Raw genomic sequence first — 23935 nt, forward strand, 5'->3', positions numbered from 1 at the left:
TACTGATATAATGCTTGAAGTAAATAAGATATACAGCTGAGGATAAGTGTTTACAAATGAAGAAAAAAGTTAATTACATAAAATGGAATGTAACCTAATCTTTGGAACATAAAGTATTATGCTATTTTATGAAAAAAAAAGTTATGGCATACACAACCATCAATACAAATTTCTTACCTTTCCTATAAGTTTAGTAATCAGACCATTCCAGCAGAATCATTGGAGGGTTATAAAGGACAGCACTTCATTAAGGTACAGCACAGCACAGCAATTCATGATACAATACATACACAGAAAGGAATTGTAGTACCACCTTTCTAACTCAATCTTATGTATAAGGTTTTACTTCATTGGATTTGAAATTTACATTAAGAAGTAGAGAAATCTAAGATTCCTAAAGGTTCTGAAATCTATATTTGGTATACAAATTCAAAATAAATTTTATCATTTCATATCTTATTCCTAGCAATTATGAATTCAGTTCTCATAAAAAGTGTCCTAATTTATGTTTATTTAACCATTACGAATAGAAGGAGGAAGATCAGCGAAGTAAGAATGATTCATAGCATCTTCTGCACTCATTCTTACTGCTGGGTTGCAGATCAAGAGTCGCTGAAAACAAAAAAAAATGACCCAACATAATACTGAGCAGTAAGCTGCTTTCAAAATGAGACAATGCAACACAATGATATACAGTATACACATGAATTATAATTATAATCAAGTATGACCAAGCAAACACTCAATGGTAGTGACATCTATGGTTCGACAGTGAATGAACTGGTTCCTAAAAGGACAAAAAACAATACATAACGTTGCATTGATATTAAAAATGAAGTTTTGTTTAGAAAATTTTAAGTATTTGGGAAAATAATTCATAATCATAATACTGTATATGGAATAACCTTACCAAAATATTTTTCTTCAGATACACACGTTCAGTCATCCCTCAAGTAAAATTTACTGTAAATTACCGACACTATGCAAAATTTTGAACAGTAATACATCATCAATGTACCTCTTATTTTGCTCATTATATCACTCACTGCGCAAAGGTTAGCCACAAGACAAGATATTCTTGAAAGAAGTAGAATTACGTCTCTTATTTGATCCCACCACTTGGAAGTAGGCCCTTACTTACTGTCATCAAATGGCATTCCTAAGCCTTGACAAGTGACAGTAGAACTGTACCAATCAATTATTGACAGGAAGTTTCTGTTAGTAAAATAAAATGTTACTTTTTTTTAAGGAGGGACATGATACGACTTTTCAGGGAATTTTTCCATGATAATGACAATTCCAAAAATTTTGGAATCTGCTACACATCTAAAGCCTCATATGATGCTTTTATAGTATCTTCAAGTGTGAAGGGTGGATTGAAGTAGACATTGTTTTTATAAGAAGCCCTACATTATAATAAAATACAGTAAATTCATGTAACAGACAACATACCCCAACCCTTGTCATATTTGCAAGAGATATTTTCATATATAGATACTTATTTACGGTAGTTCAACACAATCATGATCAAAAGCAAATGTCATCAATGTGTCTGAAAAGACATCAAGCAGTACTGGCATGACCAAGAAAAGTTGAAAATTATGCATATAAAATTTCAAAATATTGAAAAGATGACAAAAATGAAAATACAGTAATTTATCTGTTGAATCCTCCTAATTGATGGCAGACAAATTTAAAAGTACATGTGAAAAAGCACAGTTGCTGCACTGAAATGCCCTACAAGATGATCAGTGATTTTATTGCAAAATTGGTCCCTCTGGTTAAAAAAGTAATTTCTCAAAACTATTTGGTTGCAATGAAAACATTAAAAGCTGAGAAAAGAAAAACAAGAAAGAAGCAGATGACCACCCCAAATGATAAATATTAAGCTGGAGATTTTTAGCAAAAAATTAAGGATATAAGTATTCCCTGATCTGGAGGGACATGACTTGTCTTTACAATCATGGCTGAAGGCGCTGAAAAAGATGATCTAGGGCTTGAAAAGGTCAGAACTATATTGTTATTGTTGTAACCTCCAACAACAATCTCACCAAAACTTGAATAGGGAGTGACAAAATTGCAAGTGTTGCATTTGTGACAAAAATGGTGGCAGGAACAGATATTACTTCAATAAGAGAAGAAACAGCCAAAGTTGACATTGCACAAGTTAGAAATATAAATGGCTGTATGGTCTGGAGGGACTGCTGCTTGTGATATCACGAAAAACAGGCACGATAGAGTTCATAGAAACTGATTACCGAATGTAATCAAACCTTAACAACAACAGGCTCAGACAAAAATCCTGCTGTAACAGAAACAGTCACCATAAAAGAAAAGGGCTGGAAGGAAGGATGAGCTCCATGTCCCACCAACTGTGAAGCAGCATTGACAGTAAAACCTCGATGGGGCCAGAGCTACAGCATCAACTCACAAACAAGTGAGGCTGTTTCAAGAAGGGATATGAATACCCAGGAGACAACCTTACCAAGAAGACTTAGCAAATTCTCTTGGACACCTGGACAATTTTAATTATGAAAAATAAAGCACTAAACATCGTTAACTGTTAAATCATGGTTAATACCTTGCAAAACACAGCACAGTTAAGGTTATATTTAAGAGTCAACATATGTCAATGCAAATGAAAAGTGCAGTTAATAAAATTATAACTTACAGCTGTAAACAAACAAGGTAACTGCCTAGAGGAAACAAAAGTTTGTACACTATACAATACTTCAACTTAAAACCAAGGTAAGTAAAATAAACTCGACCAAATTTATACCATACAAAATGTTCTAACATGTCGTAACCTCACAAGCAAAGCTAATACCTAAATACATACAAGAACTAATACTGTTGTGCAAAATATCTAACTGAACTGTCTATAAACAAGAAGGCAATTAATAATAAGGTAAAACCTAACCCTCAAGCAATGATGAGCCAAAGGGAAAAGGAAGAAAATAAATAAACATGAAGAAAATTAATACACAAAATTAATACAAATTAATTATGATGATCAATTTCTCTTCAAAACAAAACAAAATAAGAGGGGGATAAAAAATCCAAAAGGATGAGGTCTCAACAGAGAGAGACAAAATAATAAAGCTAGTATTTTCTTCTTACCTATACATAAGAACAAGAAGTATGTACTACAGTAGGTGGTTTTCAGGGTATTTTCCTACTGTATGCAATGCTTTGGAAGTTAAATGACTGGAGAATTTGACACTCTGAATTAAGGCTAATTATGACTGATGGGTTTCTTATGACTCAATCCCAATACCTAGGGAGTTTTGGGATCTGTTAATGTGTCCACACAATCACACTCACACACACACACACACATAGATATACTGAAACATAATCACTGGACCCTGTGTGTGCATTAACTTACCTACAACAGTCGAACTTCTTTTTCCTTTTCAGTAAGAATTTGATGTCTAGAATTCGTGTTGATAAACATATTATGCTATGCTACAAGTAATGAGTCAGGGTGAAATAAATGATGATGGGATTGCTAAAAGTGGTCATAATTAAGCAAAAAACAAAAAAAATTGTGTGGAGTGAGCTATACCAAGCTGTAGTATACGTACTCACCATCCCAAGTATAACAGGTTTGCAAATGTCATTGACTTATTCTTACAAATCATAACTTATCAGTGCTGATAATGTACACAAAAAATGAGATGAAAGAATTAGACAAAAGCTTCGTAGTTCTGAAGACTTTGCTTTTCAAAAAATACTGAATACATACTGTAATATGATAATTCAAGAACATTCAAGACTGCAGAGAACTCTATTGCACTTGAAAATGTTTTAGAAACTCATTGAATTTAAGGCACCATTACCATTTAAAATATGTTTACAGTCTCTGATGACATCTAATGCCACAATTCATTTTATAATATTTTGATGAGATCCACTATTTCTTAGCCTTTCCTAAATTTTATCAAATTTATGGGTATTTCCTTAATTTAATAGGTCTATACATATCTTGATGAAACAAGCCCTCAAAAACAGAATTTTCTAAAGCATCTTATATTTATATCTTTTATGCTGTACTGTCCTAATCTTCATTACCAAATTTGAAAGTGGTGCAGGTTAGCATCTGAAAGGACAAGTTTCACAACAAAATTCTTACCTGAGCCAAATCCCGACCTTTACTGCTAAGTTTTGGGCACACTTGGGCTAATGACATTGTAGGTTGATATAAAGGGAAAGTTTTATAGTCTGGAAGAGAAGTCATCCCTGGCCAAGTATCTTCTGTTGGCGTGCCAAGAAGTTTAAATATTCGTTTCAGCTGATCATCTACATCACTACCTGGAAACAATGGTCTCCCAGCATTTGCCAACTCTGGTGACAGAAAAGACAAGGAGTAACGTCATTAAGATTCACAATGAAAATAAAATCACTCAGTTTTGTAATGATGGGTGGCCTAGAATGTTGATAAAATAATTCTAAGGTGTATTTCTAAAAAATACACCTTAGAATTATGAGATCACTTATTCATATTTTCAGACTCTCATATAGCTTGCCAAAGGGATTAATGCAAAGTCTTGAACAATTGTTTTTACAGAATCATAAATGGTCTAATGGTTTTCATATCACTAAAAAAATAAGACAAATTTTGGCTGTCTCCTGAAGACTAAGAGACAGTTGGAATGCTAACACATGCCTTAGAACCAAGGTCTGCAGCTCTTCAAAATGTCTGATTCTATTAAAAGCTCATCACAGTTTGTGCAATATAAGAAAGAGGAGAAGACTTAAAAGGAATTTCAAAGCAGGAGAAAAGGCTTATATCCATTAGAATCAAACAGCATGTAAAAACCACTTAGTGATGCACTTTCAAAGCTCACAAACATAAATTCTCTCTACCTCAAACATTGACAGTAACATGAACAAGGTTTTAAAATCCAAGGAACTGTAAACAATGATCTACTCAAATTCAGCTATCCCATGTTGAAGACAAGCTGTGAGTAATTTTGCATTTCAGTATCAAAGGCTAAACATGAGTTCAGTCAAAATGGAATTTTCATTATAAAATAAAATTTTATTGCACACTTACCGAACAATTATACAGCTGTAGGTTCCCTACAAATGGCAGACAATAGATTCAAAACTTCCGCGGTGGCGCCACCATCGCTGATGTAGGTGACGTATTCTCCCTCCACTCGAGGGAGCTACGGATACAACTGCCCAGGTAACATTAATTTGTTCTGCCCAGCCATCCACCTGTGGGGAGGAGGAAGGGATTTGATTAATAATTGTTCAGTAAGTATGCAATAAAATTTCATTTTATAATGAAAATTCCATTTTTATTGCAGTGTCTTACCGAACAATTATACAGCTAATTACCCATTGCAAGGATGGGGGGGGCTGTGGATGTAAGGTTTAATTAAAAAATAACATATGATTCTTGAAAATAAAGTATACCCAAAAGCACTGTTAGTGCTTGTTGTACCTTACCTTGTAAGAGAGCTACTGCAGGAGAATACTGCCTTTGGTCGGTGCTCATCTTACGTAGTAGAAGGCTTGGAGTATGACCAATGGGTGCCTCTACATGGAGTGGAATATCCTCGTAGTCATGGTGCTCACCGCTGACTCAACGAAGATACAACAAAATATTGCCCTTGCCCTGGGCTAAGACCAGAAATAACCAACATGAAAAAACTGTCACCTACACAGAAATAAAAACCTTTACCCCTTGCCCTGGGCTAAGACCAGAAATAACCAACATGAAAAAACTGTCACCTACACAGAAATAAAAACCTTTACCCACCAAAACTAACACTAAAATGACTGGTGAGTACTCCAGGTACCTTGTACACCCAGACTTCCCTTTAACTCGTCAACCTTGATACAAGGCGAAACATAGGCTAACAGAGGGAGCAACCCCCTATGTCGTTTCTCCCAACACCATGCCAGCTACCGAAAGTGGACCGAGAGACTTACAATCTTCGAACACTGTCTCGATTTCTTTCAAATAATGTGTAGCAAACACAGATTTAGACCTCCAAAAGGTACTTTGGAGGATAGCGGATAGCGACAAGTTGTGTCGAAAAGCGAGGGAAGTCGCTACCGCTCGAACTTCGTGCGCTTTCACTCTCAGTAAAGGAAACACTGCGTCGTTAGCTTGAGAATGTGCTTCGACAATTAACTCTCTCGGAAAAAAGGAAATAGCGTTTTTTGAGAGAGGGCAAGAGGGATTTTTAACAGAGCACCACAAACAATTCGATTGACCTCTAATCTTCTCCGTTCTGCTGAGGTAATATCTTAATGACCACACGAGACATAAGAGCCTTTCTTCTTCCTGGCCTATCAAGTCTGTCAGGTTCTTGAGAACGAAGTTATGTGGCCACGGATTAGAAGGGTTTTTCGCCTTGAGAAAATCCCACCTTTTTGTCCATCGTGTGTAGCTCGCTAACTCGTCTAGCTGATGCCAATGCAACTAAAAATAACGTCTTCTTGGTGAGATTCCTCATAGACGAAGAAAGTAACGGTTCAAAGGGAGGACCTGAAAGCCGTTTAAGAACTATATCGAGATTCCATGCTATCAAGCCCTTTGATGATTTAGAAGTCTCAAATGATTTAATCAGATCGGAAAGATCACTATTTGTGGATAGGTCTAGTCCTCTTTGTTTAAAAACTGAAGCCAGCATCGCTCTGTATCCCCTAATCGTCAAAAGGCGCTTAACGTCCCTTAAGAAAAGAAGGAAAACAGCTATTTCATTCACAGATGTTTCAGAAGAGACTTTATTCTGTCTACACCATTTTTGAAACACTCCCCATTTAGACTGGTATAGTCTGTTAGAAGAATCTCTTCTGCAGTTCGCAATAGCTTCTGGAGCTCGTCTCGAAAAACCTTTCGCTCTGACGAGACTCCTGACAGTCTGAATCCTGTTAGTGCCAGAGCGGATAATCCTTGGTGGAATCTTTCGATGTGTGGTTGTCTGAGTAGACGTCTCTTTAATGGAAGAAGTCTGGGGAAGTCTACGAGCAAGTCGAGGAGGTCTGGGAACCATTCTTTCCTTGGCCAGAATGGAGCGACTAGTGTCAGAGAAACATTTTTGTGGAATGACACTTTGTTCAGCACCTGTCTTATTAGGCCGAACGGGGGAAAGGCGTACGCTTCCAGGCCCGACCAGTCTAGTAACATTGCGTCGACTGACCATGCAAAAGAGTTCGGGACTGGAGAGCAACACATCGAAAGGCAGTTGTTCTTCGAGGTTGCAAAGAGGTCTATCATCGGCTTTCCCCAAAGTTTCCATAGGTCTATGCAGACCTTCGCATTGAGAGTCCATTCTAACGGCAGTACTTGATGACGGCGACTTAGTTCATCCGCCAACAAATTCATTTTCCCTTGAATAAATCAAGGGACCAGCGTAACTTGACATTTTTCTGCCCATAAAAGCAGATCTTTTGCAAGGTTGTAGAGGGTGAAGGAGTGCGTTCCCCCTTGTTTCCTGATGTAGGAAAATGCTGTGGAGTTGTCTCTGTGAACTGCTACCACCTGTCCCGTCACGAGATGCGAGAACGCCTGAAGTCCCAGGAACACTGCTAATAGCTCCCTCACGTTGATATGAAGAGAGGGCTGTGTTTCCGACCATTCCCCTGACGTTTCGTTCTTCCCCAACAGGGCTCCCCAACCTGCATCGGAGGCGTCTGAAAAGAACTGAAGGGTTGGGTGGAGCAGACGAAGCAAAAGACCCTCTACCAGTCTTGGTTTTGAAAGCCACCACGCTAAGTCCTCCTTGATTTCGTCTGAAATCGAGAATACTGTCGAGTCCGGTTGAGTCTTTCTGCACCATGATGCCTTCAGGAAGAATTGTAGGGGCCTCATGTGCAGTCTTCCGAGTTTGACAAACTGTTCCACCGAAGCTAGTGTTCCTAACAGACTGGTCCAAAGGTTGGCAGAACAGGACTTGCGGTCCAGGAAGTCCTGAACTACTTCCACACACGACTGGACTCTCTTTAGTGAAAGAAAAGCCCGAAAAACTCGAGAGTTCAGAGTCATCCCCAATAGAGAATGTTCTGAGTCGGAATTAGCTGAGATTTCTCATCGTTTATAAGAAGACCTAACGAGTGAGTTAATGAAAGAGTCCTCTTGAGATCCTTCATGCACTGGCTTTCTGAAGAGGAGCGGAGAAGCCAGTCATCTAGGTAGAGTGACACTCTGATGCCCAGGAGGTGTAACCACTTTCCCAGAGGAGTCAGCACTCGTGTGAATACTTGCGGTGCTGTCGAGAGGCCGAAGCAAAGAGCTCGAAACTGGTAGGTCTTGCCCATGAACACATACCGAAGGTATTTCCTGGAGTCCTGGTGAATTAGGATGTGGAAGTATGCGTCCTGCATATCCCGGGATACCATCCAGTCCCCTTGGCGAAAGGATTCCAACACTGAACAAGTCGTTTCCATATTGAATTTGGTCTTCTGAACGAACAAATTCAGTGTGCTTACATCCAGTACGGGCCTCCAGCCCCCCGATGACTTGGGGACTACGAGTAGACGGTTGTAAAACCCCTGGGATGGTCTGTCGCTTATCTCCTCTATGACAGCCTTCTGCACGAGAGTCTCTATTTCTCGGGTTGAAGCTACAAACTTCTCCGAGACTGGAGAGTAGGCGGGTAATGCGATGGGAACATTGGATAGAGGCGGAGTGTCTTTGAAAGGAATGGAGTAACCGAACCGGAGAACTTGGGTCACCCAGGGCTCTGCCCCTCAGTGACTCCATTCCTCCCAAAAGAGGTTCAGTCTGCCTCCTACCGGAGCATGAAGGATTGAAGGATCACTTGGACGATTTCGTGTCGGGTTTGGTCGAGGACTTGGTCGGTTGTCGTAAATTCGATAGAGGCCTGATGAACGGCCTAGACCTACCCCCTCGAAAGGGTTTCTTCTGCAAGGGTGATTCCAAGGTGGTAGGCGTCACAGTCGAGGGTTTAACTCGTTTAGAAGACTGAGCAAGTAAGTCAAGAGTAGATTTCTTTTCCAGTGCGGAAAGTGTCTTGGGGAAACAGATGATCCTTGTCGAGAGGAGAACACAAAAGGGCGGACTTCTGAGGCGAAGCGACTCCTCTCGAAACAAAAGAACACCAGAGCTGTCTTTTCTTGAGAGTCCTGAATGCAAAGAGAAGAGGCCACCTCATCGCAACCATCCCGAACTGATTTGTTGGCACATGACAAAACCCCAAGCCAGTACGATGTCAGGTCCTCCTGGAGAGTAGGGCAGTCCTCTATTTTTGTAGCGAGGGCTCCGATCGTCCAGTCCAAGAAGCTCATAATCTCTAAAATCTTGAAAATATTCTTTATCAAATGGTCCAACTCGGGCGATGTAAAGAATATTTTAGCTGCTGCAAACGCGGACCTCCTATTTGCATCCACCAGGCCAGAGAAGTCCCCCTGGGAGGAGGCAGACACTCCCATAGAGGGGGCTTCTCTGGTTACGTAGAACCTATATCTCTTCTTAACAAGTTTCGACAGAGGATAGGCGAAAGTTGCTTTCCCGAGCTCTCTCTTGAACTTCAACCAGTCTACTATATCACAAAGCAAATGTTTAGCAGCCTTGGAAAGTACGAGCTTCGGGAGAAGAGGATCAAAATTCTTCCTTCTCATCAGGAAGATGGAAGCAGGCGACCTTGGAGCAGCTGCTACGAAGTAATCCGGGTGCATGTCCAGAAGGTAGCGTAAAAGCTTCGAATAGCACGAGAGAGGGATAGAGTCCGCTTCGAAGTCCTCCTCATCATCCGAAGAGATAGGGGACAGAGAGGGTTCTTGATTCGACTCATTGTTCTTCGTACATTGTTTGCTTTCTTTCATCCAGTTCATCACCTCTTGCAACTGTCGACGTAAAGGAACTAGATTCTCGTCTTCTTGAGTTGAAGTTGTAGCAACTGGGGTTGTGGACTTCGACATGATCAACACCAGAGGCCTCGTGCCAGTTGAATTATCTGTCGCATGCAAAGTCGAAGGTAAACTTTCGACAGCTTGATGAGTCAAAGATCTTGACGAACTCAGAATCGGTCGTTCCACAATCGAGTCAAAGGAGGCTGTCGCTGTCGAAAGAATAAGAGGCAAAGTCCATGTAGCTACACTACACGACGGACGAGAGTTATCTACTTCTCTGTTCCTCTTCACAGGGGGCGGAGAGAACACCTCTGCAGTCGAACGTCTCTTCAACGTACGTGAGGCTGAAGAATCACGCCACTTATGACGTCTAACCGGCGGCGAATCACTCGACCCTGTCGATAACTGGTTACGGAATGACACACCTTTCCAATAGTGTTTATTCGAATCCTGCTGTCGCACCACAGGATCGACAGAGGAAGCGACTGTCTGTGGGCAAACCCCGACAGTCTCCCTTGGACCTCCGGTACGTCTACTCCCCGAGGCGGTGGAGAGGGACAGGGACCTTCGTCTAGGAGACTATCGGGACAAACAGCCACCCCCTCAGATTGCACTTCACTGACACTTTTCACTGCACTAGAAGTCTTTTCTATGAAAGATTTTACAGATAAACCTAACTGCATAACCGTATTAGCTAATACAGTACATCAAATTTCTTTTCAAATTTAGACTCGAGGCTGGCAATGGTGTCAGGACAAACTCCACGGGAAGTTGGCATGGGAGTTACAGAAGCAAGAGTAGGAGGACTCAAGATCGGAGACATAATAAGAGGAGAAGGAGAAGGAATAAGTGCTTTGATAGAAGAAGCAGAAGAAGCTAAACTAGTCTTACTTTCAGCTCTGAGAGCCGCCTTCCTCTTCCTATCCTTAATTATCTTCCCCGAGTGAGAAACAAAAACTTTCCACTGTTGTTCACTCCAATCCTTGCACTCATCACAAGTAGATTCTCTAGAGCACTCACAACCCCTGCACTTAATGCACTTAGTGTGCGAATCATAAATTAATTTAACTAACCTAGTTTTACACCCTCCGGCGCAAAACCTAACTACTGAAGGACTAGAGTCCGACATGATGGTAAGACCACAAAATTGCAGAAAAGAAATTCAGCTTCAATCCTACAAACACGGAGTTGAATACTTCACTGATATTGGAGAGATAATACTTCTCAACAAATGATGAAAAAAGTCTGCACCGACCACCGATGTTCACCAGAAGCCGGCAGAGAACGAATTGATGTTACCTGGGCAGTTGTACCTATAGCTCCCTCGAGTGGAGGGAGATGACGTCACCTACATCAGCGATGGCGGTGCCACCGCAGAAGTTTTGAATCTATTGTCTGCCATTCGTAGGGAACCTACAGCTGTATAATTGTTCGGTAAGACACTGCAATAAAAATGATTTTTAAAGATAAGCTACCTTACAGTGCCCCACTTGTAAATGGGAGGATTTAGGACAATTTTATTTGGGTAAAAGTGTGAAAAAAATACTGTCACTTCTCAATGTTGGTAATCACAAGGCCTTTGGAGTCTGTCAAATAATGCAATGTAGCAAATACAGATCTCACAATTCTCATATATTTAGTAAGACATAATTTTCAAAATCTATCCTGGGGACCACTATAAACTGTACCTTATTTGCCATTACTTACCAGCAAATATACAACCAGCCGACCACATATCAATAGAGGTATTGTATAATTTTGCTCCAAAGAGAACATCTGGTGGCCGATACCATAACGTGACTACTTCTGCTGAGTAACATCTTACTGGAATACCAAAAGCTCTAGCAAGGCCAAAATCTGCTAGTTTTAACTCCCCATTCTGGAACGAATAATAAAGAAAATTAAACATGACTGAATACAATATCAGCAGCCACAGTTCTTGAAAAGATTAAATATGATATTGTTAAGATACAATAAAGTTTGTTCATACTTACCTGGCAGATATATATATAGCTGTATTCTCTGAAGTCCGACAGAATTTCTAAAACTTACGACACACGTAGTGGGAGTTAGGGTGGTTAGTACCCATTCCCGCCGCTGGGAGGCGGGTATCAGGAACCATTCCCATTTTCTATCAGATTTCTATCTCCACTGTCTCCTGAGGGGAGGTGGGTGGGTACTAAAAATATATATATCTGCCAGGTAAGTATGAACAAACTTTATTGTATCTTAACAATATCATTTTGTTCATGAAACTTACCTGTCAGATATATATATAGCTGAATCCCACCTTTGGCGGTGGGAGAGACAGAAAAAGGATTTTAGAAAACATATAAATGTATATGATTGACATCTTGGTTTCCTTACATGTTAGCCATAGCTGACTTCGTGATTACTGTCACCCAAGCCTGCTTCTGCTTCACTAGAGTTACCAACAAGGTAGTGACCTGTGTAGTTGGTGCGCTCTAGATGATCTGTCAACGGGGACGGGACCACAATGTGACTAGACCATGACCATACTTCTGAGGGCAACGAGGCAAAAACCACCACCTAAGTTAGCCTAACAACAAACTCCCATATACCAAAGGCTAAAGGAAGGGACGACTGTACTCGGCAGCCGACCCTACAACCATAAACATACAAATATTTAAAAACTCACCTACCCTTTTCTATGGGAAAGGATGAGTGCTACCTCCTGCCCCCAAAATAGTGTCTGCGGCGACGTATGGTCCGAGAGTAGAACAGCTTTCATAGGTCGTTCTCACCTCCCGAAGGTAGTGCGAGGTGAACACTGAGTTACTCCTCCAAAAAGTAGCACTTAAAATGTCTTTAAGAGCCATGTTTTTCTGAAAGGCTATTGAGGTCGAAATAGCCCTTACTTCGTGCGCATTAACTTTTAGTATCTTCAAGTCGCTGTCTTTGCAAGAAGCGTGCGCCTCTTTAATGGTGTTCCTTAAAAGAATGCCAGTGCATTCTTGGACATGGGCATGTTTGGTCTCTTGACCGAACACCATAAGTTCTCCGCAGAAACCTCGGCAATCCTTCGTTCTACGAAATATACTCTCTAAGAGCCCTAACAGGACACAGGACTCTTTCTGGCTCTTGACCAATGATCTCTGCCATACCCTTGATCTCGAATGTTCTAGGCCACGGATTGGAAGGGTTTTCGTTTTTGGCCAGAAACGACATACTCAAAAGAGCAGACTGCATTATGCCCTTTGAAACCGACGTGTTTGCTGATAGCCTGTATTTCGCTAACTCTCTTCGCTGTCGCCAGAGCAGTTAGGAATACAGTTTCTTCGTCAAATCTCGTAGAGACGAAGAGGAAAGAGGTTCAAAGCGATTTGACATTAAATATTTGAGGACCACATCCAGGTTCCACGAAGGTAGCTTCGGTAGTGGTACCTTGGTCGTCTCGAAAGATCTCAATAGATCATGGAGATCCTTGTTGTTAGCGAGGTCAAGGCCTCTATGGCGAAAAACTACAGATAGGACGCTTCTGTAGCCTTTAATAGTTGACACTGCCAACTTCAGATCTTGTTTCAGATAAAGCAAGAATGTCGGCGATCTGGCTCACAGAGGTAGTGGTAGAGGAAACTCCTTTTCTCTTACACCAACTTCTAAAGGCTGCCCACTTCGATTGGTAAACCGCGATTGATGATGGTCTCCTCGCGGTGGCGATAGCTTTAGCCACTGATTTCGAAAAACCTCTCGCTCTGGCCAACTTTTGGATAGTCTGAACGCAGTCAGACTCAGAGCGGAGAGGTTTTTGTGGTACCTCTACGAAGTGGGGCTGTTTGAGTAGATCTCTCCTTAACGGAAGAGATCTCGGATAATCCACTAGTAGAACATCACCTCTGTGAACCAGATCGCTGCGGGCCAAAAGGGGGCGATTAAAGTCAACCTCGTCCCCTCCGATGCTGCAAAATTTTCTCATCACCTCCCCCCAGGATCTTGAAGGGGGGAAAAGTGTAGAGATCCAGGCCCGTCCAATCCCATAGAAGGGCGTCTACTGCTACTGCTCCCGGATCGAGAACCGGGAGCAATACAGAGGAAGTCTCGGCCGTCCTTGATGTTGCAAAGATGTCCACTAAGGGGCATCCCCAAAGACCCCACAGTTCCTGGCATACTTCTTGATTGAGCAGTCCAAACATCGCTCTGGCAATAACTGTCCTTGTCGACTGAGGAGATCTGCCCGGACGTTCTCGACTCGGCAATGAAATCTTGTCAATATTGTGACTTCTCTCTCCTTTGCCCAAAGTAGGATCTCTTTCGCAAGAGAAAACAGGGAGCGAGAGTGTGTTCCTCCTTGTTTCTTCAAGTATGCCAAGGCTGTGGTGTTGTCCGAGTTGACTTGAACTACACGACGGGAGACTTTGTTCTGGAAAGAACTGGAGCGCTAATTGAACCGCTGCCAGCTCTTTGAAAGTTGATATGCCAGGTTACCTGTTCCCCTCTCCAGGTACCTGACACTTCCTCCCCCCCTAGAGTTGCACCCACCCCGTGGATGACGCGTCGGAGAACAACACTAGGTCGGGGTTCTGAAGCTTGAGGGATATGCCCTCTGACAGCTTCCACGGATCGAGCCACCATCTTAGATGGTTCTTCACCTCTTCGAGATGCTTAAACTTTCATGTCGAGTTGTCCTTTTCTGTCCAGCTGTCCGACAGAAAGAACTGAAGAGGTCGGAGGTGTAGCCTCCCCAGGGAAACAAACTTCTCCAGCGAGGAAATGGTCCCCAGCAGACTCATCCATTCCCTCACCGAGCATGAATCCTTCCTAGAAAGGCCGACACTTTTTCTATGCCTTGTTGCTGACGTTCCTGGGACGGAAAAGCCCGAAAAGCCACTGAATCCATCTGAATCCCCAGATACACGATGGACTGTGTTGGGGTCAGATGTGACTTTTTCGAAGTTCACAAGAAGTCCCAGGGACGAGCTAAAGACAGAGTCGTTTGCAAGTCCTTCAGGCACCGGGTCTGCGAGGAGGCTCGTATGAGCCAGTCGTCCAGATAGAGCGAGATTCTGATGTTTGGAAGATGGAGCCACCTCGCCACGTTCTTCATTAAGATGGTGAAGATAAAAGGGCCGTACTCAGTCCGAAACAAAGAGCCCTGAATTGAAAGACCTTCCCTTTCAATACGAACCGAAGGTACTTCATCGATTGGGGATGTATCGGGACGTGAAAGTAGGCGTCCTGGAGGTCGAGTGATACCATCCAATCTCCGGGTCTTAAGGCCCCCAGAACTGACTGAGGTGTCTCCATCTTGAAACCTCTGCTTCCTATAAAAGAGGTTTAGACGACTTACATCCAAGACGGGCCGCCACCCTCCCGATTGTTTCGGTACAAGAAACAATCTGTTGTAAAATCCTGGCGTTGCCAGGTCTAAAACCTGTTCCACTGCTCGTTCTCGAGCATCTGCTCGAGCAGGTCGAAAAGTATCTTTCGCTTTGTTAGAGGATACGATGGGGACAAGTCCCTGGGAGTGGAAGTCAACGGGGGCGGCTTTATGAAAGGGATCTTGTAACCCTTCTCTATGACGTCGAGAGACCAGGTGTCTGCCTCTCTTACTCTCCAGGCTTCTGCAAACAACTGCAGCCTGGCTCCTACCGGTGACTGAAAGGCACGATCTCTCACTTCTTGCCCTAGACTTGGAAGGGGCTCTACCTCTAGGAAGGCTTCTTCCTCGAGGAGACGATCTAGCGGAAGTCCCTCCACGAAAGGGCTTCTGCTTTCTAAACAGTTGGGTTCCTGACAACGTTGAAGGGCCAGCCGTACGTCTCGAAGACTGAGCCAACAGGTCTTGTGTGGCTTTCTCTTGCAGACTAACTGCCAGATCCTTCACCATAGCTTGGGGGAAGAGATGACTCGAGAAGGGAGCATACAAAAGTTCTGTCCTCTGTGCGGGAGAGACAGACTTAGCCGCGAAGTTGCAATAAAGCGACCTTTTCTTAAGAACCCCTGCTGAAAAATGAGAGGCTAACTCCTCTGAGCCATCCCTGACGGCCTTGTCCATGCATGACAATACACTGGACAGCTCCCCCAAGCTGATCGAGTCTGGCTTACGAGATTGGTTGTCTAAGGCTCCAAGACACCAGTCTAAGAGTTGAATACCTCTAAGGACCTAAACAGTCCCTTCAAAAGATGGTCCAGTTCGGAAGTCGTCCAAGATACTTTAGCTGAGGCTAAAAGGGCCCTCCTTGAGGCATCAACCACGCTGGCGAAATCACCTTGAGCAGACGTAGGAACCTTCAATCCTAATTCCTCGCCTGTCTCATACCACATCCCTGCCTTACCGCTAAGTCTAGACGGAGGCAGGGCGAAAGTAGTCCTTCCTTTTGCTTCCTAGACTCCATCCAGGCGTTTAACCTTCCGGAAAGCTCTTCTAGTAGATAACGACGTCTTCATCTTCACGAAACCTGGAGACTTGCTTGTCTTCGACGACGAAAAACTGAGAAGGAGGAGAGGAGGAGCAGCAGGCTGAAAAGTATCGCCAAACGAATCACGAAGTAGTCGTGCCAAAACTTGATAATCTGACGAAGCAGACGTAGCAGGTTGTTCTTCATCAAACTCCTCCGAAGAACCGCTAAGTTCTCCTTCTTCCCTACCCGAGTGCAAGTTCGAAGGAAGAGGCAGAAGTCCTTTAGCTCCAAGTCTCCTATCTGAACGATGAAGAGAAGACGAGGGTAACGGATCCTTAACAGTCACAGGATCAGGGATCACCTTTAGAGGCGAACGTGCCAAAGTCTCGGGAACAACATCCGAGTGACAGCGAACTTCCACATTCGCGTCCACAGAGGTCTTACCAGAACGTCTACGAGCGTCCATTCTGAGAGTCCAACGTAGCGTTCTCTCGAGCGTCCAAATCAGCGTCCGACCGAGCGTCCAGCGAAGCGTCCAACGGAGCGTCCGCCAAGGAGACTCTTCTAACGTCCCGCAAAGCGTCCTTACGAACGTCCCGCGAAGAAACTTGATCAACTGCCCGACTAGCGTCAACACTGTCATGTCGAAGAGGGGCCGAACGCATAGAAGTCCGTCCGACAGCTACAAAATCGTCGTCAGCAGAAGCGTCGAAGTCGGAACGCCGAGCGTCCTCTCTACGGGAAGAGAGAGGAGCATGCAGAGAACTCTCTCTAACCTGGCGTCTAACGTCACCTCTAGACGAACCCTGGTGAACAAAACGACGTCTAGAGGGCGAAAAATCAGAAGACGGGGACGAAAAAGGAGCCGTTGGAGAAGACTGCTTAGTTCTCTTGATAGGCAGTCTATCGTCTTTCCTTCGACGAGGTACCGTCTCCTTCTGCTTCAGTAAAGCGTCTAGTTGCCGCTGCATCGCAATGATGATCTCCGTCTGAGATGTCTCCTTACGCGGAGACGAGCTGCGCTTGTGAGAAGGAGAGGGGCAAGGGGACGCCTTCTTCCTTCTCCCAGGAAACACCTTGGCTCTAGAGCGACTGGGGCGCTCGCGGGCGTCATCGTCGGATGACGTCCTAGACTTCTTCTGGGGCGGAAAAGCTACGCTTTCCGGAGAAGAATGCCACTCAGACAAAGAGTCCTCTTCAAAGGTCGCGAATCCGAACGAGATTCCCACCCCTTGCGCGGGGAGGACGCGTCGGAAGACGAGAAACAATCCTTCAGGATACGTGCTCGAGCACGCTCCTTAGCAGCCTGGGAAGCGTCCACAGAAACTGCTGAAGGGACGCCAGATCGGTGGGGGTTCCCCGTAACCCTCCTTCGGCCTTCGACATGCCCTCTCCCTGAGTCCTGGGAGTCCGGCAGAGGTCCCAGCCTAGAGGCGCTATAGGGCCGATCTGACGCCCCCTCCACTTCACTAGGGGCACTATCACTGCACTTATTTTTGCCTGTTTTCAAGGCAAGCACTTTAGATTCAAGCGTCTTCAATGAATCCAGAATAAGCGAAAGGGCATTACCCTCCGCGACACCACTTGAGGGCCCGAAGGCAACACTACAGGGTTAGGGGAGACAAATCTAAAGGAGGGTTAGAAGGGGATACATTAATACCCTGTCTGCTACCCGACTTACTCCTGGAGGAAGACCTCCTAATCCTATCACGTTCTAACTTCTTTACGTAGGATTCATACGTCTTCCATTGTAAATCATCCAAGCTTTCACACTCATTACAGCGCAAATCATATTTACACTCTTGCCCCCTACACCCCTTACACAACGTGTGAGGATCAACCAAGGCTTTAGGAAGCCTAACCTTGCATTCCACTTTCGAACACACCCTGGCGCTAGCCGAACTACATCCAGACATATTTAAGGAAAAAATCTAAGCCAAATTAAAAAAAACAGTCCAAATCACGTATGCCAAGCTATCGATCCAATCAAAAAACCAAAAAGTCAAGAGGATACTCAAGCAATGAAAAGTTTTCCAAAATCCTGAGGCGGAGGTGTGTAAACAGATGTTTACGACACCGGGGACAGAAGAAATCTGATAGAAAAAAAAAAAAAAAACAAAAAAAATGGGAATGGTTCCTGATACCCGCCTCCCAGCCGGGGGCGGGAATCGGTACTAACCACCCTAACTCCCACTACGTGTGTCGTAAGTTTTAGAAATTCTGTCGGACTTCAGAGAATACAGCTATATATATATCTGACAGGTAAGTTTCATGAACAAATTCAATGTTTCCTAACTTTTGCACTTTTTTTTATAGTGCCTAAATTTACTGGTAGGCAATAAACAGAGCATGTGAAATTGTAATATCTAGTACAGATATGTGGGGGGAGTCTTTGTGTTTTAAAATCTATTAAATCGCTCAATATTCAATCAAGCAAAATCAAATCTTAAAGGTCATTGACCTAAAGTCCATTGTAAAAAGATTTTACATCATAAAACATACAAGGTTTCACACAAATTTTATATTCCAATGAAACATCTTTTTTTACTTTTACTAATGCACTGATGCCTATTCTCTGTTTTTTTTCCATCTGTCCATCCGTCTGTGGTGGTCGCGCATGGTAACACTGACACCCAGGCTTTAAATAGTTACGTTATGTGTACACTGGGCTTTAAATAGTTACGCTATGTGTAAGTTTTAGGTAAATAAAAGGATATCTGGGTGTCAATTTGCAACTGAAAAGTGTTTTAATAATTTACTGTATGCGAATTACACCGTTAATATTCAAACTAGGATATTGTTATTATTGTTGAATGTAAGCTAAATGTAACTATCTAAAGACCGAGACGCAATGTTACCATACGCAAACACCACAGGCGGGTGGACAGATGGAAAAAAACCAAGTATAGTTAAGATATACTAACATAGTGCTTTTACTAATGCTAGGTTACAAATTATATAAACATGGTGCTGAATTGCTGATGAAAAATGAGAGAGGTGATGATAGACAGTATGCAAAATATTCCTTGTCAAGTATAGCTTCCTGACACATCTACTGTAAGCTCTTGCTTCTTGACTATGTGGATCACAGAAGTTTACCAACATGAGGGATGGGAGAAGGAAATTTTGGTAATAGTATTAGGAACAATTTTTTTTACAGCACACACTTGCACAATACATTAAAAACCCTACTCTTACTGCTCTTGAATAGCTACTTATTTGGCAAGCAACTTACACTTGAACACTTCAAATAGCATTTTTATCTCAGTCAAGTTCAGTTAAAAAGTGATACCTGAAATTTTGTACTTAAAATTTAAATTAATGCTATGGCCCCTTTCAGAAATATATTCCATAAAATTTTCACTATTGTATGGGCCTGAACCATCTGAAAGTTAGAAAGAGTTATGGCATTCTTTATTTCTCAAACATAATGCCATAAACAAACTTATTCAACCACAGATATTTTATATATCAGGTCTACTTGAGTTGCCATAAATTTGTTTAAGGTTAAGGACAAATGAAATAAGGATCAGAATGATGGATTGAATGCCAAAGCTGCTTCCTCACTGTCATTCTCAGAAAACTCAACTAAACTGACGATCTCAGAGGATGGAATAAAAGAAGTCTACTGGCTGGTGGAGTCACAAGAGCAGACTATGACCTAGAGGTTTCAAAGGTCACTGGGGCTGAAAAGGTTGCAAATGAAGAACACTTTCTTTTGTGAAGGCTGGATGAAAAGGCTGATCATGCTGAACAAGAACAAGAATATTACTAGATAAAGGAAAAAGTGAGAAGGTAAATTGGGTTCCTCTGGTAGATCTATGCACCAGGGCAAGAGCCCTGTTCTGCAGCAGATAGTGAAGTTTGTCCTAGAGGATACTGATGGTGAAAGGGAGAGATATTCATTAATGAGTCAAACTTTACCACATCTTCTGACCTACTATAACCAAGCACATAGCAACCCTCAGCTCTGGATGAACCAGTCTTGAGTGACTGGTGTGCGAGGACCTAATTTGCAATAATCACAATTTCTAGATGATGGCTTCCCCAGGGTAACAAATTTCTGAAACACATGAACTTCGGCTTGAATGACCACTAGTGTCAAACTCAAAGGAGAGGATGACATTTGGTGCTGGGAACAAGGCAATGTGTCCTACAGTCTCAGTGGCATTTATGATTGATGGGAGGTACGTAGGAATTTTCATTGGAAGAGGAAGTAAAAGCAGAGCAACTGGGGGTGCTGCAGCAGCCAAACTAACATGATAGGCATCAGATGCAGAGCAAAATAGAAACAATGGTTACCGGTACTGCTAAGTAGTTACTGACACTAGCTACTAAATGAACAGGCACAAATGTAGATGAAGGTAGGTATGACTGCAAGTCCTAAAATGATGAAATGGTGAGTAAAGTTGCCAGCAAAACAGAGGCAGCAGTTACTCAGGAGGCAGTAGGCAAACAAAAGAATCAGCAGCAACTGATCCAGATGAAGCAGGAGAGGCAGCTTAAGCAGCAACAAACATCAGAATAACGCTGAGGCTGGAACAGTATGATTATCTGGCATTTAAGGATAAGGATTCAAAGCAGGGGCATCAGTAACAATCAGTGTGACAGACACAATCAGCTTAGCAAATTCAACAGAAGTAGGAGTTGCTGCCATAGCAGGGGAATGCAGATTGACCAGGAACAGCTAACACCAAAGATGCAACAGGAACTATGTATACAGGAAATGCAGCAGGCACAATCATTGGTACAGCAGGAACAGTCAGGCAGAGCAGGAAAATCAAGCAAAGTGGATACAGCAAGGGCAGATGTAACAGCAGCCATAGTTGGAGAGGCAAGTGCCAGAACAGCATGTGGGGCAGGCATGGCAGGAATCAAAAGTTGAATGTGCAGTTGGAGTGATACCAAATATAGTTACACTATACTCTGTTTTTTTCCATCTGTCCATCCGGCATTGGTGTTTGCGTATGGTAACACTGTGTCCCGGGCTTTAGATAGTTACATTCAGCTTACATTCAACAATAATAATAACCCTATTTCAAATATTAACGGTGTAATTAGCATACAGTAAATTATTAAAACACTTTTCAGTTGCAAATGTACACCCAGATATTCTTTTAATTACCTAAAACTTACACAAAGCGTAACTATTTACAGCCTGGGACGCAGTGTTACCATGCGAAAACACCACAAGCGGATGGACAGATGGAAAAAACAGAGTAGTATAGGCAAAGAAGTGGCAATTATCAGCACTTACTGCATGCAAAGCCAACATAATATGAACAGCTGTTACTGCAAGCATGGCAAAGACAGCAATCACAACAGCGTTAGTAGCAATCAACTGTGCCAGAGGAACAGATATCATAACTGAAGCACCAGACACTGCAGTTTCTTTAGCAACAGTAGGCCATGTGGTGGGTAGCAGGGCAGACAGCCATGGCAATTACCTGGCACAGGTGATCTTGAACAACTCTGGTCATGGAAGAAAAGATCCTCTCCAGCAGCTGAGCACCAAAGTTGTCCAATGTTTGGACATCTGCAGCAAAAAAAGCTCAAGTCTGCTCAAAAGCAAGTACAGTAGTGTAGAAAGAGTGGTCACTGGGCAAAGCAAGTGCAGTAGGCAACACTATTAAAAAGTATGCAGAAAAATAGAGAGGCAAATGAAGAGATTGGGTTATGGGTAAAGGTACATTATTGGTAGACTGTCACTCCTTCACCTTCCTTACAGAAAATGAAAAAATTCAAGATGCCAACCACAATATAGACGACTAAGAGTAGGATCCAGAGGTCAACAACAGCACAGACTACTTATGAGTCCCTCTCCTCTAATAACACAACCATCATCCAGGTGACCACACCTTGGAGTCTTTCAGCCATGAGTAAGCAAGCAGTGCTGGCCCTGACAAGTGCTACTAAGCAGGTGCAGGCCTGTCTCCAGCAAAGACACAAAGACATGTTATCCCCTCCCCAGCAGGCCTTACGTAGAATGTTCACTGAGCCATACTTACAAACAGCAAATACACAAGACACTTCAGAGTGCAAGCACAATATAAATACATTCATAAGAATAACTACAAATGTGGAGGAAACAATTACAAAATCCATACCGTATACAAACATAAAGCATGTAATATAAGTAGGAACGCTTACACTGCTGAGAGTAAATAATAATAATCAAATGCAATTACCCCTAAAACCAGTAGGAAACACTCTGCTAATATGAGTTACAAGTCCGGAAGTTTCGCAAAAATCTTATCAGAACGTAACTATGTAGAGATTTCAGAAAGTGAAGATGTACATAACTCAGTGACACCATATTTTAAATGACTGTTGGAATAAGAACCTATGCTTTCACTATGAAAATACAGATCACAGTCTTCTGCCAAGTTTTAAACATTCCAATGGTGAACATAAATCAAGAAAGTGCTGTACGTATTATGCTGTACTATATTTTACTGATTTCATCCTTAACAAAAATCAAAGGAACTTTCAAAAATCAGCAAAAAAAAAAAAAAAAAATTAAAAACATGATACAATACCTTGTTAATAAGGAGGTTCTGAGGCTTCAGATCTCGATGAAGAACATTTCGACTGTGACAGAACTCTAGCCCTCTCAAAAGTTGGAACCTGAAATTGTTTATTTTCTTTTGGTAACATGTATGAATAGAACATAATTTTTAGTTTTTGACTCTTAAAGGACTGAAAAGCTTTAAAATGCTGGGGACACAACCCAGTAGTACTACTATAGTAATAATTAATACCATACTTTGTCAATTGTAAATCTAACAACAACAAAAAAAATCATGCTAATGAAAAAAAATTTACAAATTTTTGCTCTTAACTTAAAAATATTACCCTTACACCAATGCACCTGATAATACATAAAAGGTAAAACATCTAAACATACACTTAACTATGAGGTCTGTGACATCTCAAAGATAAGACAAAATTACACTTAAACACCCAAATTGTTGGTATAAATTAGTCAGTGGATTATAGTGAATGCTTCAAACAGAACTGAATACCTGGATGGAAGAAAAAATTACAAAATGTGTACAAACTTTATCCTAAGATAAAAACTTAATTCCTACATGTGACTCAACTGCAAGCTAACGTGACACTGTAATGGACAACATAAAATAAGTAAAATAAGAATCTTGTACTACTCTGTATGGACACCTTGAAAAACTTAACCTTCTTGGTAAGTTAATGTTGAGAAAACTGTTATTGCAAATAACAATATATATATATTACATACTTACATAAAAGATTTCACTATATCAGGATCTATTTCCCCATTGAGACTATCAAAATATTTTTTTAAATCTTGGTCACAATGTTCAAAAACCAGCGTCAACTTTCTGTCTGAATGTAAAACATCATGAAGTCGTACAATATTCTTGTGTTTCAATTCCTTCAGAAGGCATATCTCTCGAAGTGCAGATGATGGAACACCCTATAAAATGATGTGAGAAACATTATAAATACTCAAATTTGAACCACAGGACAATATAGTACCTGTAATTAATAATCATATACAAAGCATTAGGGGCTGAATAAGTAAAAAAAATCAGGAATGTCCATGTGAGAACGCAAACTCAAGAAGAAATTGAAAAATGTTATATACTCTCCTAATCAATACTAGGTGTTTTCTTTACAGACTTACAAGAAAAACAATACTATTTAATTCAATGAGTTAAATACCAAATACATAACCATACAAGATGATTTCCAAATGG

General features: G+C 41.9%; 1 protein-coding gene across 1 annotated transcript; it reads right to left on the reverse strand.

Moving 5' to 3' along the window:
* Positions 1-274: 274 nt before the first annotated feature.
* On the reverse strand, positions 275-23652 carry LOC135211211 (cyclin-dependent kinase 5-like; the record flags this gene model as incomplete). The annotated part of the gene is given in 5 exon segments (XM_064244444.1): positions 275-612; positions 4136-4347; positions 11542-11713; positions 22736-22823; positions 23459-23652. Coding segments are annotated over 5 exon segments (765 nt in total), but the record flags the coding sequence as incomplete, so codon positions are not given.
* Between the last annotated feature and the right edge of the window lie 283 nt (positions 23653-23935).

The sequence above is a fragment of the Macrobrachium nipponense genome, chromosome 4 (assembly GCF_015104395.2).
Source record: "Macrobrachium nipponense isolate FS-2020 chromosome 4, ASM1510439v2, whole genome shotgun sequence".
NCBI classification, from domain to species: domain Eukaryota; kingdom Metazoa; phylum Arthropoda; class Malacostraca; order Decapoda; family Palaemonidae; genus Macrobrachium; species Macrobrachium nipponense.